At 47.7% G+C, this 20,331-nt stretch overlaps 1 protein-coding gene across 1 annotated transcript in view; it reads right to left on the bottom strand.

The window, feature by feature from the left end:
• Positions 1-4,133: 4,133 nt before the first annotated feature.
• znrf1 (zinc and ring finger 1) overlaps positions 4,134-20,331 on the bottom strand; it is a 51,128-nt gene continuing 34,930 nt past the window's right edge. The window contains exons 3-5 of the mRNA XM_088299666.1: positions 8,131-8,236; positions 6,352-6,449; positions 4,134-5,549 (exon numbers count right to left, since the gene is read on the bottom strand). Of these exons, the coding sequence (XP_088155792.1) occupies positions 6,392-6,449; positions 8,131-8,236 (164 nt within the window). The 3' untranslated portion in view covers positions 4,134-5,549; positions 6,352-6,391. The remainder of the gene's footprint in view (positions 5,550-6,351; positions 6,450-8,130; positions 8,237-20,331) is intronic.

Raw genomic sequence — 20,331 nt, 5'->3', positions numbered from 1 at the left:
AGGATTGATGTTATTTTTTGGACGCCATAGTTAAATAGGCAAGTTGTCATGATCCGTGTCGGTCATGGCAGGGTTTTTGTTGTTGTTTTCGCGTCTTCCATGTCTTTGTTGTTGTTTTGGTTTCTGTCAGCTGAGTAGGGGCGTTTCCCCTCAGCACTCCGTCCCCACCAGCCACGCACCTGTTCCCCGTCAGCTTCGCACACCTGACTTCCATCTGCTCCCATAATTACTGGACTATTTAACCACCCCATCCCGACAGCTCAGCGTCGGAACATTACTCCATTCGGACTGTCACGACTGCTCCCTGATCCCACTCACGCTCATGTTCTTGCTCTCGCTCTAGTTCATGCCCTGATCCCTAGTATTTGTCCCTGTCCTTGTTCCTCTACCTTCTTGTTCTGTTAGGTCACGTTTAGTTCGTCTTTGCCATTTTGCAACCTGCCACGTTTGTTTGCCCTAGTTCCTTGTTTGCCTTTTGGTTTTGTTTTGTTCAATAAATCTCCTTTAAGTCACCCTTAGCCCTGCTTCCTCGCTTTTTTGGGTCCCCCTCCTCCTCGCCCACCGGCGAGCCTGACAGAATGTTCCGACCGCATCCGGACCCAGCAGGAGACTCTCGGCGGCGTCGGACTACCCCCCTCAGCCTGCCGACCAACCCCGTGTCCTCCATGTAGGTTCCATTTTTCGTTCCACGTCGGTTTCACCCTTTTTGTAACACGTTAATGAGTACCCCACCGTCATACCTCCTCCCGTGCAATTCGACTCTGATTTCGACGACGACTCTGAGTCGGAATTCGCGAATGACTCTCCCTCTGAAGATGATTTATGGGCACCCCTCCGTGTTGATCCTTTCTCCCCTTCTGCGACCGCGAGCCCTTACTGGGGCACCCGGTTGGCCTACCGGGCACCCCCACGTGGCGGCCAACGACGGCGCCCCAGTGGGGGTTCTGCTACTCCCCACGGTACCACGCGCGCTTCACTCCCCGAGTCACGTAAGTCACGGTCACGTCGCACCCCTCGTCCACTGTCGCTTTCCGCACCTTGTCACGTCCCCCTTGCGACTCATAGCTCACGTTCACCAGCACCTGTAGTCTCGGTCCCGCGTGTCTCCCGTTCCCCTGGTTCCCTATGGCGGCAGGCTGATGGGGATCAGGTCCCCCGTCTCAGCTGCGCCCGGCCCGACTGCTGCGCCCGGCCCGCTGCCGCCTCCACGTCAGCTGCGCAGACCATGCCGCCTCCACGTCAGCTGCAACAACCCACGCCGCCTCCACGTCAGCTGCAGCAACCCACGCCGCCTCCACGTCAGCTGAAGCAACCCACGCCGCCTCCACGTCAGCTGCAGCAACCCATGCCGCCTCCACGTCAGCTGCAGAAACCCACGCCGCTTCCACGTCAGCTGCAGCAACCCACGCCGCCTCCACGTCGACTGCAGCCTCCAGTGCCGGTCCCTCATCAGCTGCAGCCTCCAGAGTCCCACTTCGGCTCACCGTCAGCTGCTGAACCCCGTCCCGGCTCACCGTCAGCTGCTGAACCCCGTCCCGGCTCCTCGCCAGCTGCTAAGCCCCGTCCCGGCTCCCCGCCGGCTTCTGAGCCCCGTCCCGGCTCCCCGCCGGCTGCTGAGCCCCGTCCCGGCTCCCCGCTGGCTGCTGAGCCCCGTCCCGGCTCCCCGCCGGCTGCTGAGCCCCGTCCCGGCTCCCCGCCGGCTGCTGAGCCCCGTCCCGGCTCCCCGCCGGCTGCTGAGCCCCGTCCCGGCTCTTCGCCGGCTGCTGAGTCCCGTTCCGGCGCCTTGCCGGCGCCCCAAGTCCATGTTGCGGCGGAGCACGTTCCGCGTCCGCCCCAAGTCCACGTTCCGGCGGAGCACGTCCCGCGTCCGCCTCCAGCCCATGTTTCAGCGGAGCACGTCCTGCCTCCGCCTCTCGCTCATGTTCCGGCGGAGCACGTCCTGCGTCCGCCCCAAGCCCACGTTCAGGCGGAGCAAATCCTGCATCCGCCCCAAGTTCACGTTCAGGCGGAGCACGTCTTGCATCCGCCCCAAGTCCTCGGTTCAGCGCAGCACGTTGTGCGTCCGTTCCCCGTTCACGATCTAGCGGAGCACGTCCTGCGTCCGCCCCAAGTTCATGCTCAGGCGGAGCACGTCTTGCGTCCGCCCCAAGTTCTTGTTCCGGCGGAGCACGTCTTGCGTCCGCCCCAAGTTCTCGATCCAGCGGAGCACTTTGTGCGTCCGCCCCACGTTCACGTTCCGGCGGAGCGCGCCTTGCGTCCGCCCCAAGTACACGTTCCGGCGGAGCACGTCGTGCGTCCGCCCCCAAGTCCACGTTCCGGCGGAGCACGTCGTGCGTCCGCCCCAAGTCCACGTTCCGGCGGAGCACGCCGTGTGTCCGTCCCAAGTACACGCTCCGGCGGAGCACGTCCTGCGTCCGTCCCACGTCCACGTTCCTGTCTCGGCGGGGCTCGACGACCGGCCGCCGCTCCACGTTCCTGTCTCGGCGGGGTTCGAGGACCAGCCGCCGCTCCACGTTCCTGTGTCGGCGACACTCGACGACCAGCCGCCGCTCCACGTTCCTGTCTCGGCGGGGTTCGACGACCGGCCGCCGCTCCACGTTCCTGTCTCGGCGGGGTTCGAGGACCAGCCGCCGCTCCACGTTCCTGTGTTGGCGACACTCGACGACCAGCCGCCGCTCCACGTTCCTGTCTCGGCGGGGTTCGACGACCGGCCGCCGCTCCACGTTCCTGTCTCGGCGGGGTTCGAGGACCAGCCGCCGCTCCACGTTCCTGTGTTGGCGACACTCGACGACCAGCCGCCGCTCCACGTTCCTGTCTCGGCGGGGTTCGACGACCAGCCGCCGCTCCACGTTCATGTCTTGGCGGGGCTCGACAACCAGCCGCCGCTCCACGTTCCTGTCTCGGGTGCGCCCGGACGTCCGCCTGAATGGCCACGGGTGGACTTATTGATCGGGCCTCCCGGACGTCCGCCTGAATGGCCCCGTCGGGACTCGCTGGTCTGGCCCCCTGGACATCCGCCAGACCGGTCTCGTTTGCGGGCCTTGGTCCCACCTCCCGACCCCTTCCGCCCACCCTCGTTCTTGGACAATTATTTTTTTTTTTCTCTCCGTGTTTGTTTTTTGGGACGTCTGGGATTCGTCCCCTAAGGGGGGGGTACTGTCATGATCCGTGTCGGTCATGGCAGGGTTTTTGTTGTTGTTTTCGCGTCTTCCATGTCTTTGTTGTTGTTTTGTTTTCTGTCAGCTGAGTAGGGGCGTTTCCCCTCAGCACTCCGTCCCCACCAGCCACGCACCTGTTCTCCGTCAGCTTCGCACACCTGACTTCCATCTGCTCCCATAATTACTGGACTATTTAACCACCCCATCCCGACAGCTCAGCGTCGGAACATTACTCCATTCGGACTGTCACGACTGCTCCCTGATCCCACTCACGCTCATGTTCTTGCTCTCGCTCTAGTTCATGCCCTGATCCCTAGTATTTGTCCCTGTCCTTGTTCCTCTGCCTTCTTGTTCTGTTAGGTCACGTTTAGTTCATCTTTGCCATTTTTCACCCTGCCACGTTTGTTTGCCCTAGTTCCTTGTTTGCCTTTTGGTTTTGTTTTGTTAAATAAATCCCCTTTAAGTCACCCTTAGCCCTGCTTCCTCGCTTTTTGGGTCCCCCTCCTCCTCGCCCACCGGCGAGCCTGACACAAGTGTCCCTTTAAAAAGACGTGGAGACGGATGGTTATGGAGTGTAAGGACGGAAGGGTGCCCAGGTCGCGTATGGATGTTGGCGGACAGACCGGCAAAATAAGGTAAATTGCCCATCTATGTGTAAATACACTCATATGTCCAAAGTCATTCAATAAAGTCAGCATATACTGTACGTAAGAGACTTACCACCCTCTCTGTATGATGTGTAACAGGATTTGCATCTCTTACACCAACATTTAGGGTGACGACATAATTTTGTTGTTCGATATGTCCGACTGTACAGAATTAATACTTATACACTTACATGGCAATTTAGAATGTTATATAACCTTTGATGTCAGGCCAGCGGTCATCAGAAATCCACTTCTGTGTTCAGTGCACTTGAATCACATTTCATCCATTTTCTGGTTATATTGTAAGATGTAAAGATTTCAACGTCCACATGATTAAGACATTTAATGAAAAACTTGTGCGTGTAAATCAAAGCAGAATATCATCTAGCACAATTTATTCCACCATTTGTTTACAGTAGCTTTGTTTATGCATGTTTTTCTTTTGGAGTTGTCTTCGTAAATCAGCACATGGCATTCTGAAGAGTGAGTAACATCTCACATGATTGTAATATTAAACAAATATTGTTAAATATGAACAAATAAGCAAATAAGCCCCTTTAATCGATCTACAATTTGACCACAGAATCTATTTTGGGGTCCAAGTGGCTCACGTTTCTGGTTCGCCCTTGAGCAGTCTGACCAACGCTAGCAGGGGCATAGGTCAGAAAAGTGACACAAAATGAGACACTCGTACTCTTGAGGTTTTCACAAGGAGACAACATATGAAAAATCAGGCTCGTCTAAAAAAAAATTAAAAAAAGACAAACCAAAAGAGGTACATTTGTAATGTGTACAATATGCCACATAGCTTCTCAGTAGCTGTAAACATCAGCAAAGTAAAGGGAGGACTGCCAGTCACACACAGGGAACATCAACATCTAGCTGTAAACATTTGAATATGCAGACCAACACACAGGCACACAGAGCACTGTCCCAGTCAGCCTCCAACCTTTCACTCAGACACACATGCACGAAAGCCAGACGTTACAGTATCCCAAAAACGTTACGCATTCAGAGAGTGTACTATATTGCTGGCCTTTCTTGTCTTCTCCCAAGTGGGAAGTTGGCGCGAAGCATGCTCAGACTGTTTCTCAGCGGACCTCCCCTCAATGGTGCCTCCATCTATGCTTGACATTTCTCCACATCAGAGCAATTTCGCTCACTGTTTAACGGAGCATTCAAAACTGGCAAGGAAGAGCGTGTAAATTGGGGGAAAAAAATAGAATGGCTGCACATTGAGGCCCAGCGTGTTATGACGTCATTGAGAAGGTGTTGACAACTGAGCGACGATACTTCCGTCTTGTTCATCATCATCTTTTCCTTGTGCTCCTGTTCCCCTTTCCTGGTGTTATTTGATTCGTGTCTCCATTCAACTCAGTTGCATTTATTTTGTAAGTCTGTTTCCTCTCAGTGTCCAAGTTAAGGCCATGGGGAGGGCTGGAGACACACGATCCTGACAAGGAAGAGCATCTGAACATGTGAGAGAGGCAAGTGGCCACGCAAAAGTTTGGGGGTGGGGAATGAGGCAGGTGAAGAAGCCCTTTGAAGGACTGTTCGGGTTGTCTCTGGCAGAAAGGAAGGTGTCATGATGAGCCACGCCTTCATGTGGCAAATATTTGGGTTGGTTCAATTCGAGCAGTTATCTTCAGAGGGTAATAGATTCTGTCATGTATATTTGTTTGATTGCTTCTTCTGATTTGGTTGCACCTGTGTCCAGATATCCATGGCATGACCATGAGCTGTCCTAGGAACAAGGAGAAAAGGGTGCTCTAAGCGTGTGGGGAAACACATCAAAGCAAATCATTTCACAAGGTAGATTGAGCAGTATAGTAAATTAAAGGATGAAAAAAACTTTTGTAGCACAGCATTTAAGTGAATTTTTGTACCTTCTTGTTCATTTTTTTGGGGGGGTGGGGGCGTTCGAAGCAAATTACTTTATCCCATATAAAATATTTTTTTTTATACAAACTACAATTCGAATGAAGTTGAAAGTGTAAATCATAATAAAAAACATAATACAGTGATTTGCAAATCCTTTTCAACCTATTTTCAACTGAATACAAATACAAGATATGTTCAAACAGCTAATCTGGAGGCCCCTTTTTTGTGTGAAGGTGACACATTGCCCCAGGCTACATGTCGGTGCGTTCCCTCACATTGGTCGGATGTCGTAAGTCACAATGTGTCCAAGAGGCTTCCACAGAGTTGCCCCGATTTTACATGAGCTTTCTATCGACATTATTTGCTGCATCCAAGTTGTGTGTGGCTTTTCGCGCTGGTTATAAAATGGGGCTCATTTTCATAGGGGTGAACAATTTCTCACCCAAATATATGCATATCATCTCATTTGAATATATGCAAATACAACCGCCGCACTGAGACACATTCTGCTTGGCAGCGCAGTTAGTGACGTATCTCAGCATCAGTGCTCTGTGAATTAAAATCTATTTGTTTGCTTAATGTTTTACTGTTCGCAGCACACAATCTTCTAGTGAATTTGAGCCTCCCTGTTGCCTTAGTATTTGTTGTACATATGTGTGCCTTACCTTCAACATTTTTGTCAGTGGTGTTCGGGGCAGACGGGTGTCAGTCGGACGGGTGTTCGGGGCAGGACCGATTGATCTCGAACCACGAGTCTATACAGCTGCAAACATACACGCACCATTACTTCCCTCATCCTGCGGGCGTGCGTATGAAAAAATAATTGAGAAGCACCGAAAGTGTAGTAAAATCTATGCGCAATTAATGCCTTGAAAGCTATGGGTAAAATAAATACAAGTGTCTACATTTCCCAGAAAAATCAAATTAATTCAACACATATGCATAAAAAGGCACACATACACATACACATATTCAAGATGCACTAAAATTTTATTGAAAATGAAGAGACGCAAAAATACATTGTATATATACTTGTTATTCACAATAAGGTTGCAACCACACTTTTTTAAAAACCCCCAAAAATGTTCTGAATGCTTGCATCCATCCATCCATTATCTGTACCGCTTGTTGCGGGGGGAGCTATAGCCTATCCCAGCTATTTTCAGGCAGTAGGCAAGGTACACTTTGAACTGGTTGCCAGCCAATCGCAGGGCACACACATTGACGAACAACCATCCGCGCTCACACTCATACCTAGGGGCAATTTAGAGTGTCCAATCGACCTACTATGCATGTTTTTGGAATGTGGAAGGAAACCGCTTTTGATCAGCTAAATTGCCTAGCTAACTGAGCTATCTTAGGTTCACAGATCTTATGTGTCAGACAGATGAAATAAAAACGTAAATGTTGTGTCACTTATCTTATGTGTTGTTGTGTTGTTTCCCGATTTCATCAAAACAATCATCCGTCAATGCAGAGACGTCTCCACATCTACTTACTCTCCACAATTGACTGCTACATGCCAGTTACACCGGTGTGTAACATTTTGATGAATACAACCTACTTTCGAAGTGCACATCACTTCACCTTGTTATTAAACAGAGGGCCAGGGGAAGTTTTGCATGACTACATGAAAAGAAATGTCACAGTCAAATGTTCGAACGGTTTTCACAAACCAACCCACCCCTATTAAGTTACTTCGCTGTACTTGTCCCAAACAATTGTTTGTATCGTTTGCTAAACTGTGATGTCAGCCTGTTGGTTTTGTAATGACGAATGAAGTTAGAATTTGTCATTGTTTGCATCTTACATTCATTCCATGAGGTTCAAACCATGCGTTTTGCCGTCCTATTTTTGTCAACGTCATGGACAAAATCATCGATAAATTCAAACGAATAATCCTTGGAGTTTCTCCAATGCACTTGGTGTTTATGTCACCGTTCATACTAACAAGTGACTCTGGCTGGTTTGTCAGGTGGCCATGAATGAACAAAACCCCCCATTTTCTTTTTTTTCTTGCTTTCCTCCTTAAAAAGTAAAATAGTGGTAAAATGCAGATTTAAAACTATAAACCAGATGATTTGTCAAGTCTTGCAGTCTAAGTCAAGTTGAGTCACTTGGATACCAAGTCAGGTTTTTAGCAAGCAAGTCCTAAAAATTGCAACTCGAGTCAAGTTATATGACTCGAGTCCCCCATCTCTGGTAAGTCATGTTATATAACCTTACCAGGATTGTTGTTTGAGTAACAAATAAGTATAGCAATGGGCTTCTGGCCACTAAGCCACTGCTACTTAATATTAAAACATACATACAGTAAGATTTGGTGTCAAACTCATTGTAGTTCAGGTGCCTCAGAAAAATTTACGTCAAGTGGGCCGGACCAATTATATCAAAGCATAATTCAGAAAAATAACAATTGGTGGTGTTTTTTCTGGTTGCATCACCTTTTGTGGTAGATACAGAGGCACGGCAGTCTGGCTATGGTGTCTCCTTGCTGCAGTTCCTCAAGACAGATCACACACTCGCCAGCATCCTTCGCCAACACATCATCTGAGGTGGCAAGCATACACAAACAGATCAAACTAGAAACAATTTAAAACTTGACACACAGTGAGCCGGTCGGAGATAAAGTTGGTATAGCACATGCAAAATAAAATCTATCTGATGGACATTATCAAGACTGCGTATTTTATCTTGGGTGACAAGACCATTTCTCATAATTGGCAATGAGTTAGTGTAATATCATTTTTATTCTTTACACAATAGTTTCAAGAGCATACAATATGAAATTCAACTTAACACTACGTGGGTTGGGTTTTGCTGCCCCAAGTGAGGGTTGGATGGGCAAGTAGTCAACTGCATGATCTTAGACCAGGTGTGGGCAAACTACAGCCCGGGGGCCACGTGCGGCCCGTTAAACGTTTTAATCTGGCCCGCCAAACTTGAAAAAAATTAAATGAATAAATGTTGTTAATGTTTTATCTTCTAAATACATACTGTGGTTTTTCAAAGATATATATTGTAATGCTTTTATTCATTTTCATTTCAAATTAAATGTATTATTTTTCTCCGATGAGGTGAGGTTACCAAAACACTCCATCCATCTGCTCCTGGTCCTCTGTCAAATTTTAGAACCCATTGTGGCCCACCAATCAAAAGGTTTGCCCTCCCCTGTCTTAGACTGCATTATTACCAAAAAGTGTCTGGGATGAATGCTGGTTTTTAAGGTGGCAGGGGATACGTGTATTACAAATCAATCTTGGTTTGTCTTGACGACCACACCTTTTCCTGTGCATGTATGCAGTGTCAAATACTAAAAACATCAGAGTTCTGTTTTTTTTTTTTTTTTAAGGTAAGAAAGGGCAAGGATTGGTCAGCACGCTTACAGTGCAAGCACTGAAGTAAAACTTTTCTGCAGTAAGATCAAAATCTTTTATTTCTCTCAAATGCACAATTTTCACCAGTCTTGGCATAAATTATGTATAATGAGAAATGGGCATTCCTCGGGATGGTGAAGGAGAAGAATGGGACGTCGGATGGCAACGGAGGGCGATCATTTTTATCAGAATCACACTTTCAGTTTTTTTTTTTCCCCCAAGATGGCGGCGCAAATGGACGCAGCGGCTCACGGCTCTCCCTACCAGTGCTCTTTCCTATTTTTTATTTTTGTATGTTTGTCGTTTTTATTAACGCCAACTTTGGCCCAACATCGATACACCCGCCAAGACATTGCGGACATTGGTTACTGTTGTAAAATAACCGTCTCAGGAAAGATTTTACAATGATTTTTATGAATAAGGACAAGAGTGTACGGACGGAAGTGTTCCCAGGTCACAGACCGGCAAAATAGGGTAGAGTGCAGATCTACGGAAATTTGATTGAGTTTCACTTACGGGGTAGTGAAATACAGCCATTATTAAAAGTTCAGCAGGCTCGATAATGTTGCATTCACAACATAATAGCTGGGACACAAAAGTTCTGAGGAATGTAGTTTGGTGGTAAAAATTCTGTAAAGAGCTCAAAATAAAAATAAATCAAATAATCAATCAAATTTTATCAATATGACCCTTTAAAACAGACGTACACACATGATCGCTATGCAAAAACACAGTAGTAAACAATAAATGCAAAAAGACAATATTAAACAATGAAGGCCAATTACAGTTTTGTCACTGGCATCAAGATAAATTAGAAATCCCAACATATAAATAGTACCATATCATCATTCCATATAAATTCTTATTCTGAGGTTGATAGCTCAACAGAAGGTGTTTTGCAGAGTTCCAGGCAGAATATGGGTCAGATAAGGACAGGGGGATAGACTGTGATATGCACTAAGAGACAGGAGACATATGCTCTGACTGCAAATCAGCTTAGTTGCTCAAACAAGCTCCCATCAACCTGCTCTGCCTCTCTTCTTATTTTCTATTGTTCATGGTAGCTCTCCCTCAGCGTCTCTCATTCCCTGAAAACACCTCAATGAAATTGCAGCAAGCCCTTTCTCTTGTTCACATTTCTCTAGTGTGCAAATCCAAATAGGAAACGGAGATTAATCCACTCCCTGGCCCAAACACTATTGATCGACTGACCTGAGCATTAATATTCATTTGAAGATGCTAGTTTAAGCCTTTTACACTTAGCCTGGGGAAAAAAAACCATCTTCTCACAATGATTTGACAAAGTTAAAAGCTCAGCAGAAAAATACCCAACATCTTTCATGTATCTTGCAGTAACATGAATCTGTCAACCCCTCTTGTAACCATATGTGACCTGAAAAGATCCTTCTCAGTTTCAAATCTGGGTCATTGCAGTTCAGTAATAGAGAGGGTAACATTCTGCTCTCAAAAACAAGCTACAGTCCTACTTTACCAGATGTCAAAAGAAATTATACTTTATTTGGCAATATCAAGGGTCCAAATAAGCGCTTTTGCATCGTTGATTGCAAGGCAAAATTTGTATTGTATCAAAACCGAGAATCAACCGCTGAGACAACGGTACTGGTGTTTATAATAAAGATATTGTAATACCCCATTTAATATGGTGGCGAGCCAATTTATGTATTCCGAAGTGGCTAATGTATGTACAAATTAATCATCATGACTAACTGGGGACCAGTCAGTTCCTCGAGATGGTGAGCCTGGACTACTATATGGAACGGGAACGTCATCAATGATACGAGTGAGTCAGAAGAGATAGAAACTTTCACTTAAATTTGGAGGAGGCATATCACAAAGACTTCCTTATACCACAAGAAGTGTGTCCGAAGACATGCCGCTTCGAGACACATCCAGAGAGTCAAGACATGGTTATGTGGATCTTGTGAGCCGGGAAACCAAAAGTTCAAAACTACAAACACTGTAAGATTTTCCTTCAGGAGATTGTCTCATATTCACTTTTCCACTTTTTTGATTAATTTTTATCTTGGTGCGATGCAGTGCTTATTTTCCTTTCTGTATTCACAATGAGGTAGTTAGTCAACATATTACAGTGCGTACACTGTAAAACACTGGTGTTGTGCGGAATCTTTGTAGCTCCAAAATGATCACTTTTCAGGAGATCCTAAAAACCTAATCATTGATCCTCATCAAAGAAAGCACCTATGGCCTGAATTTTGTGAAAATGTCTTTTGATTCATTATTAGGTCGTCCACAGGATGGTTGTTGTCGTTGCTGCAAAGCTCATTTCAGGGTCCCTATAAAATTCACAGCACATGTGATGAACTGAAAGTAATTCATGTGTGAGAGAAGGAGAAGGAGAACTGTTTGCAGTTCTGTCACCACAGACCAGACCTATCTCTTCTAGACGGAAAGCCTCTACTGTCCTGTTTCATAAGCATGCACCACGAGACATAGCTTGCCCTAATTAGGAATGGTAGCTGACGAGCTGGGAGCGAGTACATCCAAGACAATCGCAGCGCACATATAGGGACAACCATATTTGTACTTCTGTGTAATTGTCTTTTTTTTTTTAAACTCCTACTTGTATTTTGGGGAAATGAGCGAAGTACCCAGAGAAAACCCACACAAGCATGGAGAACATGCATCCAGCACACAGTTAGACATATCTACTGTGAGGCAGATCATCTTGATGACAAGCCCTTTAGATTTGACTGCTCAACAACACAGCTGGGAGCGTTACAGTGATGCTCACTGCTGCTCCATTTCCATCACCTTTGTTAGTGTGTGTACAGAGCAAGGTTATACTTTTACTCCAGTCATGAGACTGACACTACTTCATTTGGAGATATGTGAAACTGCACATGTGAGCACTCTGCTCCCTGCTCACCCACACCTGTCCTACTTATGACTTTCAAGCAGGCATCCAGCTCATTCACTTCAATATAACTTAAACAAAGACGCTCTGGATTTTCCAGCACGACGTTCCCTCCTTTCCATTAAGCCTGTCCTCGTCTGACCGGAACTGCTCATGAAATCCTTTCTTTCCTCTCCTTGTCTGATTTCGACAGTTTGCTAGAATGAGAATCCCACTCAGCCATTTCTGTCCTGGTTATATTTAGTGGAGAGGCCTTCAAATGTCATCATGCAAAGTCAAAGCCAGAAAAAGAGTTGGTGGTCACTTCCACGTCTTATCTCAACGGCGGACACCCAGCTTCTGATTTCCCTTTCTAACTGGATGTGCAATTAAAATAACCAGAATCTACCGATGACTAACTCAAAGGTCAAAGACGAGATAGTCAAAGTAAATGTTTAATGATAATCTGAATGATTGCTGCTTTGTTTTACTCCGTGTGAAGTGGCGGCGTGCAGCAAGAGATATCCGTGTGAAAGGAGTGCAAATAGTGCTGCAACTCTTGACCTGCTGTGTGGGGTCAGTTACTTGCCCAAGTCGTCAGGAAGCAGACTTGCATACCTGTAAATATTCCGGTTCAAACGTCCAAATTTTTAAAGATGAACTGCGTCTACCCGAAATGTAAGGAACAAGTGGGCTAAAAGACACTTCTACATTTGAAAGCACAAATAATGACTTTGTAGCACAAGAAGTAACATTTGAATAGAATAGAATAGAAATCCCTTTATTGTCATTGTACTCAAGTGTGCAACGAGATTAGTAAAAGTATTAAGGCTCAAGTAATTTATGTGGTTCAATCTCCTGACAATCTGGACAGGTGCTCTCCTTTTTTCTTAATTTGGTCATGTGATGTTCACATGCTGAGCCATGATTGGTTGATACCTGAGCCACTGTGGCGTAATTGTCAGTCTACAGCAGGTGACAAAATGGCCGCCCCCTGAGATGGCTAAAACATGGTGGATTTTGCTTCACGTGAAACTTCATGTGAAACGTGACATTTGACTAGAACAATGTTTTAACTGTGCAAGAGAAAGCACACGCAAACGTTAAATGTCATGTTGTAACTATTTGCGCAAGGAAGCATAGTTCATGAAACAAAGCAACATTTTTCAAAACTCATGTTGGAAAGCAATTTGGGAACAGGGTTGTTTGTGAACGAGAGTTCACAATGTTTTCTAAGATTGATAGAGACAGAATGGTGAAAATGATGCAGCCTTGAGGAGGCTTGGGCATCGATAACCGAGAATCGGGTGGGGTCGTAATTACTTTACAGCTCTTCCGGAATTGTTCAGATTGATTTTTTTAAATGTGATACACGTAAGTTTTTGTTACTCTGGACACTACTTACACTGGCAGTGGATCTCTTTGTGATATGGGAGGAATCATTCACAATAGTTGTAAGTTACTCGAGTCAATTTAACATTATCTGGCTGTGGAGGTCTTCTTGCAGTTCCGTGAATACATACTTTGCGTGCTTCGCCCTTCTGAACGAGTCTCCCCCTTGTTGAACTTGGCTTTTTCATAAATCTTCTGCCGATTCTCTAGACTTTCTATGCAGTCAGGTGTGCCACATTTAAAGGGATGTAAGGAAGCCGCTTGATTGATTGGACACAGTTGGAGTCAGCCGTGTTGACAACCAAATGGCGCAGGCATCCTCAAACTCCACCGAGCTGTCGGTCTATGAAAACGTCGTCTGGCACAGCCCCTTGTACATTTGTGCCGCACCGTCTGCCAGACTTGCACTCAGAACAAAAATAGGGCGCCACTTCATCATCATCATCATCATTATGATATAATGTGAAATATAGTAATATATTTAGTAATATTGATGAATTAAGGGTAAGGATCAGCAACAGGTGCAATTTTTTTCAAAATATGCATGATAAACTCCGTGCTGTAGAAACTTTTATCGGTTAAAGTTAAAAACAAATGAATGACAAAAATTCAAAAACATGATGTGTTAGAAAAATAAGTAGATATTTTTAGGGTTTTTTTTCACTCAAAATATGTTTAGAACACATTAAGCCATCTCTGATTAAAATTTACTGTTGACCAGTGTAATTATTCAAGAGAAATGGCTGGGATAGAATGTTGCAATACATTAAAAATCAGCTTTCTAGTCAGCGGCAGTGTTATTACTTGCAAAATGTAATTTATTACTTATTACTGCTGACTTGCATGTGAAAGTAATATGTTTCTTTACAATATTACGGTCTTTGTAGAGTAACTAGTTTCTAAAGTTCAAGTCACTTTTAAGTTACCTAAAAGTAAATTATTTAATGAGGATTTCGACACTTGTAAGATTTGTCCTCCATGAAAACGCTAACGGAATAAGCACAGACCAAAGTGCTTTTCAGCTTTCCCCGAATGTCACAAACGCAAAAAGCAAAGATGAGGGGCAGTTGGGGGAGGAGAAGCAGGAGGAGGAGCAGCAGTTTTTTTTTTAATTCATTTTTTTTTTTCAATGACGGAAGTACGGTTAAAATAATGATCACGGAGTGACTGTCACGATCCGTGCCTCGTCGTTGCAGCAGAGTGGGCGGGGTCGAGGGCGCGTTGCCCGGAGACGCGGCCACGAGCGGGGCGAGCTCACGAGACGCTCAGCTGTAACTCATCACGCCATTGATTACTGACTATATAAGCCTCCGACACGCACCTCCGCGTGTCGGATTATTGCTGACCCAACTTGCTCTCGCCATTGTGCCATTGCCGTAGTTTTGCCAACCTTGTTCCGTGTATTTGTCGTGATTGCTTGCTTGCTTGTTTGTTTGTTTGCTTGCTTGTTTGATTGCTCGTTTTTCCTACAGCTACGTTTCGGCTCGCTTTCTGTTTTCGATGTTTGGACTTAACCTTACCCTTTGGAGGAAGGACATTTTCGTTTTCGTGTTTCTTGCATTGCAAGCTCCTTTTGTTAGTCGTTTTGGTTCCCCTGGGGGAAGATCTTTCCCCCAGCGTTTTCCGTTCGTATCTACCGACGCCAGTAAATATAGTTCCTCTATTATTATTGATAGCAACCCTCCTTGCCTATCGCCTGCCAATTGTTTTTTGCCGGCCACAATAAATATTGTTCCTACCATATTTTCCCTTGTCTGCGCTTTAAGAATCCACCCACACCGCTGCCCAGCCCCGGCTGGGAGCGATCCTCACAGAATAATCCGACCATGGATTCTGCAGACAAGGAGAAAATTTTTCATGCCTTGACCAGCCAAGGACGCCTAGTGGGCCAACAGGCGACCGAGCTCGCGACCCTGCGCGCCGCGGTCGGCCAACTGGTCCAGCAACTCATGAGCCTAGGGGTCCGACTGAGTACCCCAGTGCACCCTGCCTCGCCGGTTCCCAACCCGGTCGATCCCCCTTCCGGGGCTCCGCCCCCAGGTTACCCGGTTAAGGAGCCTAACCTGGCTCATCCCGACCGCTACGGCGGAGAGCCTGGCCTTTGCGGCCCATTTATTCATCATTGTATGCTGATTTTTGACCAGCAGCCCCTAACCTATGCGCTAGACAGCTCAAAAGTAGCTTTTATGATGAGCCTCCTGACTGGTCAAGCGAGTGCATGGGCCATGGCCGTGAGCAACGCGCACCCAGCAATCCGCTCCTCATTTCCTAACTTCCTCGCCGAGTTTCAAAGGGTGTTCCACCACCCGGTCCGCGGGAAGGAGGCCGGAGCCGAACTGTTGGACTGTATCCAGGGCTCACGATCTGTTGCGGATTATTCGATCACCTTCCGCATCCGAGCAGCCGAGAGTGGGTTCGACGACTGCGCCCTGAGGTCCGTGTTCCGGAGAGGCCTGAACTCGGCTCTAAAAGATGAGCTGGCAGCCCGTGACAACGCCGAGACGCTGGAGGAGCTGATCACCCTGGCGATTCGGCTGGACAACCGCCTGCGAGAGCGTCGCCGAGGGCGAGGGGTGGAGCAGCGCCGCGCCGAGCTACCGCTTTTCCGGGTACCAGAGCCTGCACCAGCTGACGAGCCCATGCAGATAGGGGCAACCCGCCAGGCGCCCCGGGAGCAGCTTCGAGAGCGGGAGTGGGAGCAGCGCCGTCCCGAACGTCCACGCATCCGGGATTCCGAGTGGTCAACCTCCGACGAGTCCAGGCAGCCGGGTCCGGGCCGCCCGGATCTTCGTGAGAGGGAGCGTCGGCGCAGCACGGGGGCGTGTTTCTACTGTGGCCTGCCAGGACACCGAGTAGCAGGGTGCCCGGAGAAGGCCGCTCGCCAGGGATCGTCTCCTCGCCCCCCAACTAACTGTGAGTCCGCGGACCGCTCCTCCGCGGCCAAAGAACCCCGACAAGAGCCGGCTGCCAGCGTGGCAGGGGATCCGGACAGTCCCGGCACCCCCTTGAGACTGGAGATGGCCGGGGAGATCATGGGACTCGGTGGTAGCATCAAGATTCGCGCACTCATTGACTCTGGCGCTGACGAATGCTTTATTGATGCGGGCTTAGTGTCCCGACTCGGCTGCGTGGTCACCGAGCTCGATAGATCCAAGAAAATCTATGACCTCGACGGGCGCGAGCTGGCCGATGTCCGGCGCTTAACCGAGCCTCTTACCTTAAAGTTGTCGGGTAACCATATCGAGAAGCGCTCCTTCTTCGTCATGCCGGCCAGGTCAGCCCCCGTCGTGCTAGGAATTCCGTGGCTAACCTCACACAACCCAGTCATCGACTGGGGGCGCCTTTCAATCCAAAATTGGAGCCCGTTTTGCTACGCGCATTGCCTACGGTCCGCCGAGGAGGGCGTGCAGGTTAGGGATCAGGTTCCCCGTCTCGGCTGCGCCCGGTCCACCTGCTGCGCCCGGTCCGCCGCAGCCTCTCCGTCAGCGGCACAGACCATGCCGCCTCCTCGCCAGCTGCGGCAGACCACGCCGCCTCCTCGCCAGCTGCTGAGCCCCGTTCCGGGCTCCCCGCCAGCTGCTGAGCCCCGTCCCGGCTCCCCGCCAGCTGCTGAGCCCCGTCCCGGCTCCCCGCCAGCTGCTGAGCCCCGTCCCGGCTCCCCGCCAGCTGCTGAGCCCCGTCCCGGCTCCCCGCCAGCTGCTGAGCCCCGTTCTGGCGCTTCAAGTTCCTGTTCCGGCGGTGCACGTCCCGCGTCCGTCCCAAGTCCACGTTCCGGCGGAGCACGCCCTGCGTTCGTCCCAAGTTCACGTTCCGGCGGAGCACGTCGTGCGTTCGTCCCAAGTTCTCGTTCAGGCGGAGCACGCCCTGCGTCCGTCTCAAGGTCAAGTCCACGTTCAAGCGGAGCACTCCCTGCGTCCGTCCCAAGTTCACGTCTCGGCGGAGCACATCGGGCGTCCGCCTCAAGTCCACGTTCCCGTCTCGACGGGGTTCGACGATCAGCCGCCGCTCCACGTTCCAGTCCCGGCGGGGCTCGACGACCAGCCGCCGCTCCACGTTCCAGTCCCGGCGGGGCTCGACGACCAGCCGCCGCTCCACGTTCCAGTCCCGGCGGGGCTCGACGACCAGCCACCGTTCCACGTTCCTGTCCCTGGTCTGGCCTCCCGGACAGCCGCCAGACCGGTCTCGAACTCGGGTGGTGGTCCCACCTCCCAACCCCTTCCGCCCACCCTTGTTCTTGGACTGTGTATTTGTGTTGTTTGGGACGTCTGGAATCCGTCCGTTAAGGGGGGGGTACTGTCACGATCCGTGCCTCGTCGTTGCAGCAGAGTGGGCGGGGTCGAGGGCGCGTTGCCCGGAGACGCGGCCACGAGCGGGGCGAGCTCACGAGACGCTCAGCTGTAACTCATCACGCCATTGATTACTGACTATATAAGCCTCCGACACGCACCTCCGCGTGTCGGATTATTGCTGACCCAACTTGCTCTCGCCATTGTGCCATTGCCGTAGTTTTGCCAACCTTGTTCCGTGTATTTGTCGTGATTGCTTGCTTGCTTGTTTGTTTGTTTGCTTGCTTGTTTGATTGCTCGTTTTTCCTACAGCTACGTTTCGGCTCGCTTTCTGTTTTCGATGTTTGGACTTAACCTTACCCTTTGGAGGAAGGACATTTTCGTTTTCGTGTTTCTTGCATTGCAAGCTCCTTTTGTTAGTCGTTTTGGTTCCCCTGGGGGAAGATCTTTCCCCCAGCGTTTTCCGTTCGTATCTACCGACGCCAGTAAATATAGTTCCTCTATTATTATTGATAGCAACCCTCCTTGCCTATCGCCTGCCAATTGTTTTTTGCCGGCCACAATAAATATTGTTCCTACCATATTTTCCCTTGTCTGCGCTTTAAGAATCCACCCACACCGCTGCCCAGCCCCGGCTGGGAGCGATCCTCACAGTGACAGCTTGAAATTATGATTGACTGCACTAGTGTTAGGAAATTTAATTTATAAAAGTAATTACTTATAATTACTCATTACTTGCTCAAAAAGTAATTGAGTTATAATAAAAGAAACTTGTTACCAGGAAAAATAACAGTTTTATCTACTTTTAAAAAAACTATTAAAAAAAATGCTTTATATCAATAAATTTTGATTCTTTTTGACATGAGTAGAATGGCCTGGTAATTGTACATAAACTTCAGTATTAACAGTATTTAGCACTTAGACTGACAACAGGAGGTTTGTCCTGCTCTTCAAGTATTTTTTTCAATAACATAAATGCATTTATTACCAATAAATAAATAAAAACAAATATTGTCGAGTTTGGAAAAAGCACAGCACAGACTCTTCTTGTTATGTGTGTATGTGCAACAGAACTGCTCAAAAACAGTGACTGCTTTCAAGAAAGTCGGTTGTCTTATTTAAATGCCATATTAAATTCCTGCACGTATTGTACAAGCAATATCTTTGCGTGTGTAAGGGATGTACTCATATACAACAATAAATTGTCCCAAGTGTTAAACAGTAACACCCCTGTACACGCTGGGAAACAAGATAAGCTTGTTTGTCTTATTGATATCAATTTGATTGAAACCAAAATATACCCCAAAAAAATAACCCGAAAAAAAAAACAGGAATTACAGAGGTTATGCGGCTGCTGGTGAAGGGGGCAGACAGCACTGAAAAGGCGTGAAATTTTATAATTTGATGGAAATAATAAAAGGATTGGATAGATTGAGCTTCATACCAAATCGAGGAGTAATCTGACAGTTTCTCCTTTTACCCTCTCTTGTCTCATTCGTTATCAGCCATCGAGGCACTCCATCACTGTGGATCCCATCTTCTTATTCTGCTCGCTCTGTCTCTGTCACTCAACCTCCTTTTTTGCCACACAGCCTGAATTGAGCTGCAGGCCTGAACCTGAGCGAGTCTATGCTTATATTGTCAGAATTATCATGAGAAATAACACTCTACCTCACCTACTGGATGTACGGCACACATTCACGAACACTGGCATCGACAAGGTGAATTTGTGGTTTCTATCAGGGTACACGTGCGCAGTCTTCAGTCAACCAAGTGACTGTCAATCATAGAGTTGCTTGGGACAATGAATCAACATGGCATATCTCAATCACATGTTTTCCCAGCAGAAAGGAGGAAGCCCAGCCCCCAATCAAAAGAGAGCCTTAAATAGCCAGGAACAACAAAGCCAATTCAAAAGTACCCCGAATGTAAGGCCGGGCAATTTAGACTTTGGCTTCTCTTGATCTTAAAAACATTGTCATGGAAGAAAAATGATTAATGTGCCGGTTCTGAAAGTACCTGTGAATGCACTATTTTGCGTTGCCTGACTGTGGTTACAGCTGTTTAATAACACGCCAGTAGGAATTTACTGTAAAACTCAACACACTACAAAAATTATTAACTTATAGAAATTCACTTACACAATATGCCCTTTTTTTTGTGACCCTACCCCTAAAGTTTACGGAGAATTGGGACGTCTTGGTTCTTGTGAATGCGCGACTTTATTTATATAGCGCATTTCACAACAGCTGGAGCTGTAACAAAGCACTTTCCATATGGTGTAATATAAAATAGTGCACAAAATGAGTTTTGGGACTTAAATTGACACTCGATCCAGCTGAAGGTTGGCACTTGTATAATAGGAATAGATTTAGAACTGACATCAGTATTAAAATGACCACCCTTAAAGACTAGCAGTGATTTAAGGGGCTTTTTTGTAATGAGAGTACGACAAATTGGCCTTAGCTCGTTCTTTTTTCCGTCTCAGTCGTCAACGTCACAGCAGTGAGGCAAGCATTGAAATATTGCTTGTGTTAGCTGTTCCTGCTTCGACTCTCCTGACCGTGGTCGGGGGACTCAGGGGGGATCCATCTCCAAGGCCGGAGTTGCCTTGGGATCAAGCCCGACGCACGTCATCATAAGGTGGAGCACGTCAACTTAATAACATGCCTGTAGCCTGGCTTTATTTTTATAATAATCCTCAAATTTGCTTCT

The sequence above is a fragment of the Idiotropiscis lumnitzeri genome, chromosome 6, assembly GCF_059441095.1.
Source record: "Idiotropiscis lumnitzeri isolate Australia: NSW breed Sydney's pygmy pipehorse chromosome 6, RoL_Ilum_1.0, whole genome shotgun sequence".
NCBI classification, from domain to species: Eukaryota; Metazoa; Chordata; class Actinopteri; order Syngnathiformes; family Syngnathidae; genus Idiotropiscis; species Idiotropiscis lumnitzeri.
Note: the sequence above shows the minus strand (reverse complement) of the source record. Positions and strands in the feature narration are given on the sequence as shown.